General features: G+C 45.7%; 1 protein-coding gene across 1 annotated transcript; it reads left to right on the forward strand.

Moving 5' to 3' along the window:
• Nucleotides 1-2,162: 2,162 nt before the first annotated feature.
• On the forward strand, nucleotides 2,163-6,314 carry irx2a (iroquois homeobox 2a). The gene is made up of 3 exons (XM_035633173.2): nucleotides 2,163-2,704; nucleotides 4,132-4,537; nucleotides 5,297-6,314. The coding sequence occupies exons 1-3, from the start codon at nucleotides 2,465-2,467 to the stop codon at nucleotides 6,292-6,294; spliced, it is 1,644 nt and encodes a 547-aa protein (XP_035489066.2). The 5' UTR covers nucleotides 2,163-2,464; the 3' UTR covers nucleotides 6,295-6,314.
• The last annotated feature ends 2,220 nt before the right edge of the window (nucleotides 6,315-8,534 follow it).

Here is an 8,534-nt window from a genome sequence, read left to right on the forward strand (position 1 = left end):
TGTGTGTGTGTGTGTGTGTGTGTGTGTGTGTTTCTGTAATGACTTGCTAAAACAATGTAACTTATGTTGGTTACACTTTTTAAATTCCATAATATGGCTGGCGAAGTATTATGGCTTGGGGTCAAGCTTCACACATGTATTTTATTTAATCTCGTATCTATCCAAATAATAAATACAAATAAAAATTTAGATAGCAAGATTTCCTTTGACGTCAATCTATATTTTACCGTCGTGTTATAGTCATGTATTATGACTGGTGGCATTGCTTCACAGGCCTAAATTCACCAAGACATTTTTTTTGACGGTTTAACTCTTTTTGGTTAATATAATGTGCCACTGATGGATTTAGTCACACAATGAGGAGGGCTGCTTGACATCATCAATAAAACATTCTCAACATTTTATCAAACTTACGATTCATTTATTTTGGTATTAGTTTCAGTGCATGTATGAGTCAATTTATTAAGGAAACACTCCATTGCCTGTCAATGTGTGCTCTACTAATACTGTACTTAACACATACATTTAGACAATATTTTATGATAATAATATGTGCAAATAGACTTCATGTAATATCCATAACACCGCCGTGAATTCTCGTGGCTGGAATGAAGTCCCTTGGATTCAGGACAGTGTGAAATACTGCGTATTAATTAACAAAAATGAATGCATAAACAGTGCCTTTTGAGATGATTTGGTACAATGCATGCATGCATCTCCGGTGCTATATGTATTAATTAGTCATTCCTGCGAACAGACCTTTTGTTATTTGCACCTTCTTCTTTTTTTCAAACTGTGCTGTTGCTTTTTTTTCTTTCTTGCGCAACACTGTCAGACCACACTTGCAGCGGGGGGAACACGCGCGCCCTGATGGATGAATACATTCATTCCGGTGAATACCGATGAGGAAGACTGCGAGGCCACTCTTCCTCACGACAGTTGCCACCTTGACTGCCCGTTCCACAGCCGCTGTCACCGTGTCAGGTTTCCGCCACGCTGCGCTGTATCGCCTGTCTCCAACAGAGGTCATAATGTCTGTAATCACGATAATAAAGGACGAGGATGTGCCCCGCGTGTTCTGCGCGCAGACAAGTGCAAAGGGGGGGGGGGGGGGGCGCACTGCAAGCGTGCACAGACAGTTGAGTGCGCAAACGCACCGGCAAAAGAGCGTGAGCAAGAAAAAGAAAAACTGTCGAACTCACACACACACACGCACACACACACACACACACACACACAACACACACTTCATAAAAGCTGCTGGTGGTCTCCAGATCTTGTGGCGTCTGGTGGGCAATGGAGGAGAGACCGCCCCTCATAACTGCGGCGATCGCCCACCAACAGCTTTATTATATGTAATTGTAATAATAAGGGATGAGCGTGTTGGAGGTTCGCTAAGTGGTGGACATTAAGGAGCCGTGTACGCCTCCCGCAGGTCAGAGCGCACACTGCCCGGCGAGCGCGCACACACCCACACACACACACACACACACACACACTCACACTGACACTCACCGGTGCTCATACTTTCTATGGATGTTGTTTTAATATGTGGACTGACAAAAATAACTGTAGCTGCAAACCGGGGAACACTTGTCCTTTCATATACTCACATCTCCCCGTCTCTTCCATCTAATGCGCAGTTGACGTTGGATTGTTTCGAGCAATGAGACACTGTGCTCCACGATTCACGTTATCCTGATGATTCAACTGAATGTCCCGACTGCACAAACACAGTGTGGCCCCGAATCGAGTGGAGCAAATTCGCTTCTCTCTCCCTCGCTGTCAGTCTATGTTTCTGTTCTCCAACTGTACTGGGAATCATAGTTATTGTTATCTCAAAATGGCTCGATTATAATTTCTTACACAGAGACACAAATGAGGCAGATGTATGACGTGGAGAAAGGCAACTGCTTTTGGCGACAATTGCAATTTTTTCCGGAAGATTTTCTGGTTCAAAGTTTGAATTGTGCCGCCACGCGAAACCGGAGGGATCTTGTCGAGGTGGACAGACTCCACTTCTCGCAGTGTGCACGGCCCGGTTTTGTTCCGAGGCTCCGTTTCTGCGAGGCAGAAAGGGGCGGGGATGGGATATTCAGATGAGCCGGAGTGACAGCTCCAGCCCCCCCCCCCCCCAATGCTCCGTGTCTGAAACTCCACTGGCTCCTTCCCTCCTAACTCCTCACTTCATAGTGCCGCGTACTAAAAACATCGGACGCTAGGGGATCAAGACGCATGCCACATCGCCTCTATGCGGGCACTTTAACAGATCTTTCGGGGGGTTTTTTCACCCAGTCAGGGGGCCGTGGAGGGAGGACATTTCACGTCCATTGTCCGATGACTCTTTGCACGGCTGATTATTGAGTTGATTGTTTATTATTTCTGGCTGCCGTTCGCCCGCCGCCCTGCGCGTTTTTTTTTTTTTTTCTTTTGGAAAAATCGGCGACCCGCACCGCGCTCACCAATGTCCTATCCTCAGGGTTACCTCTACCAGCCCCCGGGCTCGCTGGCTCTGTATTCGTGTCCGGCGTACGGGGCCTCGGCTCTGGCTGCCCCGCGGAATGAAGACTTGGCGAGGTCGTCCTCTGGCTCAGCCTTCAGCCCTTACCCCGGATCGGCTGCTTTCTCCGCCTCGGCCGGCGCAGGCTTCTCCAGTCCACTGTCATACTCCACGGATCCAACTACGGGATTCCCATCCTACATGGTAAAAAAATAAAATTATATATATATATATATATATATATATATATATATATATATATATATATATATATATATATATATATATATTTTAATGTGTCTATGCGTGCTTCGTTTGCCCACATTTACGCAAGTGAGTCGTTGTGTTGTGAATTGTGCCAAATGCGCATGCAGTCAGGATGTGTCTGTCCAAGGATAGAGTCAGTCGGTGCGGATGTTTTCTTGTTGTGACTCACTACTCAGCAAGTGCTTGCGGAACTTTTCCATCGGGTGCAGCACATTCATATCCACTGGCCTACTCGTGCGGCTCCTCACTTCCACCCAAAAGGAAACCCTTGACCCCCATTTTGGCTTTAAATGGGATTTCAAACGCGAGCTGCGAACCTGCGCTGTCTTGACCAAACACTCGCGAGTGAACAGTGAACTCAGATTTCCTTTTTTTTTCTCTCCTTCATTTTGAACTCGCAGCCAACGTGTCACAGAGAGACGTGATATTGATAAAACAAAGCTGCGACTCCTTCTCCTTCTTCCTCGGCGGATGTTTAACAAAAAAAAAAAAAAAAAAAAAGAAATCACCATGGGGACGAAGTCGCCGACTTGGGTTGAATTAAACGGGAATTTGAACATGAAAAGCTCGCGTCGCATTGCTATTGTCACAGGGCACGTCGAGCGTTTTAGGAGAAGAAGAAAAAAAAAGGTGCATATCAAGCGATTTGCTAATGGGATTCGTGATGCTGCAAAGAGGCGATACGTTAACGCACTGTGGCCACGACACAACTCCAAAAAGCAGCCCACCGAAAGGAAATGAGGAGAAGTTAATAGGTGATTGTAGAAAATAGATTTTCCCATTTTTTTTTATTATCTTAACGGCCATAATGACCACGGCTCTGTTATTAGTTAATCCGATAATGATCTTAACCATTAGTTGACCATTAGTTCGTGGCTCGCTGCGGCCCGCGTCCATGCACGGTGCGTTTACTGTACCCCCCCCCCCCATGTTTAATTTAACCTTCCAGAACAGAGTTGACTTATATGATCAATTTATTATGAATAGACTACTGATATGTCAGATACAAATAAAAAAGTGAGGATAAAATATTTCATCCTGTCCTGCATATGTTCCCAAAACCAACGCAGTTACACACGTCACATTGTAAAATGGATTTTTGTTTGTTTTAATAATTTATGTGTCGTTATTGGCAATTGTATATGTGATATATTCATTCAAATGCATTTTGACATTACGAAATTGCTTTGCAAATAAGTCAGTCTACGACCAGCCAACAATATGATCACTTTATTGATATAGGGAGAATATAATTTTAAAGCACAGTACTATAAAACCTCATCGATGATTTATGTTTTCTTCTTTCCTTTCTTCTTTTTCTTTTTGTTTTGTCTTTCTCTCCCCCCCCCCCAACTTTCCTCCAGAGCTCTCCATATGACGCACACACGACGGGCATGGCGGGGGCGTTAAGTTACCACCCGTACGGGAGTCCGGGGTACCCCTACCAACTCAACGACCCGGCCTACCGCAAGAACGCCACCAGGGACGCCACGGCCACGCTGAAGGCCTGGCTGCAGGAGCACCGCAAGAACCCGTACCCGACCAAGGGCGAGAAGATCATGCTGGCCATCATCACCAAGATGACCCTGACGCAGGTGTCCACGTGGTTCGCCAACGCCAGGCGGCGGCTCAAGAAGGAGAACAAGATGACGTGGGCGCCCAGGAACAAGAGCGAGGACGAGGACGAGGAGGACGGCGACGGCGAGAGGAAGGAGGCGGAGCGCTCCGAGAAGAACCTGGACAACGGCGAGGCGTCGGCGGATGACGAAGGTGGGGTATAATCTGGCCACCGAGCCAATGATCCGTTTAACAATTCAGGGCCAGGGGCAGGGGGTAGGATGGGGGGGGGGGCTACAACGGAGGGGAGGGGTGGCTGCCCCCTTTTTATTTACTGCTCAAGTTATTTTGTGCAATATAATATTCTATATCAAAGATATGGAATTATTTCATGAAATAATAATGATACAAATAATTTGGTTTAATATAAATTTATATATATATATATATATATTTGATTTAATGTTTCTCTTTCATGGAGGAGATATACTCTGATTAATGACATGATTAATGGCAGGTCACTGGCAAAGCAGACACATAACATAGTAATCACCATAAGTACACGAGTGGCCTCAATGAAATTGTGACTGAATATTCTCAGGATGACTTTTTGTATCATTATGGGAGAGAACAAATGTTGTTATTATAAATCCAAAAGTACAATAGATAAAATAAACAAATTAACGAATGCCTTGCTTTTCTCTAGCCTGGTTTTTTTTTTTTTTTGTAATTTGACAACATGATTCGATTTAAGATTGTTTATCCGACATTTTTAGAAAATGTAAACTTGTGTTATTGTTTATATTTTAGAATATTATTAATTGTCTTGTATGTTTAATTGTATTTTTGTGTTGTGTTTTTCTCTTTTCCTTGTTTCCTTCTATAGTTGACTTATTCTATTTATTTTAATCGGTCCTATTATTATTATTATTACTATTATCGATAATTAATAGTCTCCTCCTTTCTTTATAGGTATCAGCCTGCACGTCGACACTCTGACGGACCACTCCTGCTCCGCGGAGTCGGACGGGGAGAAGGTGAACTGCCGCGTGGGCGAGCTGGGCTCCGACCGGGTGCGCGACAAATGCGACGACGACGAGGAGGAGGAGGACGAGGACGCGGAGGACGAGGAGGACCGGAACCACCGGAACCACCGGAGCCACCGGAGCCACCGGAGCCACGACCCGCGGGCGCAGCTCTCGCCCAAAGTCGTCGTCACGTCGTCGCCACTGACGGGGGTGGAGGCGCCGCTCCTCGGCCACCACCCGCACCACCAGCAGCACCACCTCCACCACCAGCACCTCCAGCACCTCCACCAGCTCCACAGCCAGCGCGAGGATCTGGCCCGCGGCCTCGCCAGTGGCGGCGGCGGCGGCGGCGTCGTCGTCGGCGCCGGCAAACCGCCGCCGTGCCTCGACAGCAGGGCTCCCTCGGGGCCGCCCCCGAACCCCGCAGCGAAGCCCAAGCTGTGGTCGCTGGCGGAGATCGCTACCTCGGACCAAAAGCAGCAACATCAGCAACAGCAACCGGGGCAACCGAATTGCCCCTCCTCCAGCGGGGGCCTCCTCACTCCCCCCACGCCTTCCGCCACCTCCCCGGCCGCCAGCTCCCCCTCCCTCTACCCGGCCCCCTCCATCCTCGGAAGACCTATTTATTACACGTCTCCCTTTTATAGCAATTATACAAACTATGGCAACTTCGGGCCCCTGCAGGGCCAGGGGATCCTGCGCTACACTAACTCGTCTGGAGTGAGTCTGGCCGCCGCCGCCGCCGCCGCCGCCGCCGCTGCTGCTGCAAGCGAGGGTCTGAGCGCCCCTCACCAGGCTCTGGAGGCGAGCACGAACCCCAAGCACAGGCCAGACTCCCCCCTCGTTAAAAATAACCCGAACCAGATTGTTGTTGTCGAGCAGCAGCAGCAGCAACAGCAGCATTTCAGACTCGCAAATTCAGAAGCGAAGAAAGGTACGTAATGAGACCCCCCCCCCCCCCGCCCCACCACCACCACCACCGCCCACCCCCCAAAACGATAAAACCATTTTGAAAAAAAAACGTATTTAATCTGCTGTTGCATCTTGAGATTGCGTAAAACGAGTTCCACTTGTTCCCACAATTGCAAATCAACACGTCGCGAGGTGATCGGGCTTGTTGGCTTTTCTTTTTGTTCTCTCTCTCTCTCTCTCTCTCTCTCTCTCTCTCTCTCTCTCTCTCTCTCTCTCTCTCCTTCAAACAATACGAGGAACAAGTGGCACCATCGTCTTGAAAACCATTTTGCAAGAGTCCGAACTTGTTTTAAGATGAACACGATTTTTCCGAGGACTGAATATGAGACTCAGTGACTTATTAAAAGATGGAGAACATTTCTACAGTTCCGCCTGAGCGAGTGAACGTGTTCTGTATGGCCTAGAATTCGTTTTCAGTGCAGGTCATTTTTTTCCTGGAATAATCGATTTGTAACTTTTTTGTTTGTTTTTGGTTAACTTTTTTTGCACAGTTCTTTTGCTCTTCCTCAATCTCATGCCATCATTTGCGTTTCGCAGCAAGCTCGCACGAGAAAAGAAAAAAAAAAAGCCTTATAGCCCATAAATACATAAGTGCAAGAGAGGACACCTGCAGATATATAGACATTGGAATAACCTCGTGAGGGACAGGCCCTTCAAATCAGCATGACCACACGCGAACACACACACACAAACACACACACACACGCACACACACGCACACACACACACACACACACACACACACACACAGGCAGCCTGTGAATCCAGTGAGCAGAGAAAGGTTCCTGGTGTGTCTGTGTGTGTGTGTGTGTGTGTGTGTACGTGTGCACCCCCCCCCCCCCCCCCAACCCAACCCAACCCAACCCAACCTTATCTTTCAGCAAAGGATAATTATAATTACGCCGGGTCAGCCAAAAGCAAACAGATCAGTGAGTTTGCTCTGTGCAAATTTCGTCGTGCAACTTTACATCTTCAAATGTCACTTGGGTGATCGCGGTGGTTATACTTTCCTTTCGCCCACATGCCGCTGGATGAGTCGCGATGGGCGGCGGGGGATTCTTCTAATGAGCACTTGCAGTACACCGTTTTTGGTCATAGAGCCAAGCCTCAACCTCTCTTGTGTTTCCAGAGGCGTTTTTTGACCATGCATGGTGTCGTCGTGTGGGATTTTTTCTTTTACTTTATTTATAAATATATATATATATATATATTATATATATATATATGTATATATATATATATATATATATATATTTTATTTTTTATTTTATTTTATTTCCATGGTCTGCAGGTAGGTGTCACACTTGCTTTGGCTTGAACGCGAGGAATGGCACCCACCTTTTTTAGCCTCATGTCATAACCCCCCATAACCTTTTGCTCCAAACCGGATCTAGTGCCACCATATATATAGTCGGGATGAACTTATCTGCTGCTATCCGCTTCCTCGGCTCCACACATGCAGGCTGAGACACTCAACAGCACACGTTATTATTATTATTATCATCAATATTATTATTATTATTATTATTATTATTATTATTGTATTATGTCAGTTTTGTTTTGATGCATTGCGGATAATAATTGCATACGCTGGTTTGAGAAGAAAAACAAAGACAGAAAAGAAAAGATCTCCCATTGTATGTGATTTACATGTTATTTCTCAGGTGACTATAGTTTGCTTATTTGCCACGGTATATTATTTTGAGTATATATATTTACGTGTGGAAAAAGACATAATTTGGCCTCTCTGTGAAACCGTGTTGGGGTGGTGTCTCGGAACTGACGTGAACTTGAGGACTTCAAAAGTGGAATAGCCTACATTTGATATTTATTTTTTTAAACGAGGGCGAAATGATGCCTATAATTTATGCAAGTTGTATTGCAAAGAAGAAGAAGAAAAAAAAGGGAAACTGACATCGTCTGTTTGTTTATATATATATATAGATATAAATATATCTATATATATCTTATGGACGGTTTTTATTTGAGACATATTTGGGGAAAGAAGCTACACAATCTTGTTATCAGGAGTACTTTTACTAATTTATATCTTTGAATGTAAATAAAATGAAGAAAAAAAAAAAAAGGGGCGCTGGTTACATGATGTATACTGGCCGGGTATGATATCCATTATTCAAAGGAGAAAATATTAAACTGTTTTCCCAACTATGACATCAATCTCGGGGCGTCGTTCTTTGTCATCCGTATCA

This window comes from Scophthalmus maximus, chromosome 1, assembly GCF_022379125.1.
Source record: "Scophthalmus maximus strain ysfricsl-2021 chromosome 1, ASM2237912v1, whole genome shotgun sequence".
NCBI classification, from domain to species: domain Eukaryota; kingdom Metazoa; phylum Chordata; class Actinopteri; order Pleuronectiformes; family Scophthalmidae; genus Scophthalmus; species Scophthalmus maximus.

What these genes read in the sequence shown, in the direction of transcription:
- irx2a (XM_035633173.2), top strand. Translation starts at nt 2,465, where the DNA reads ATGTCCTATCCTCAGGGTTACCTCTACCAGCCCCCGGGCTCGCTGGCT. An exon ending in CGGGATTCCCATCCTACATG is followed by an intron (nt 2,705 to 4,131) that starts GTAAAAAAATAA and finishes ACTTTCCTCCAG; the next exon opens with AGCTCTCCATATGACGCACA. An exon ending in GGCGTCGGCGGATGACGAAG is followed by an intron (nt 4,538 to 5,296) that starts GTGGGGTATAAT and finishes CTTTCTTTATAG; the next exon opens with GTATCAGCCTGCACGTCGAC.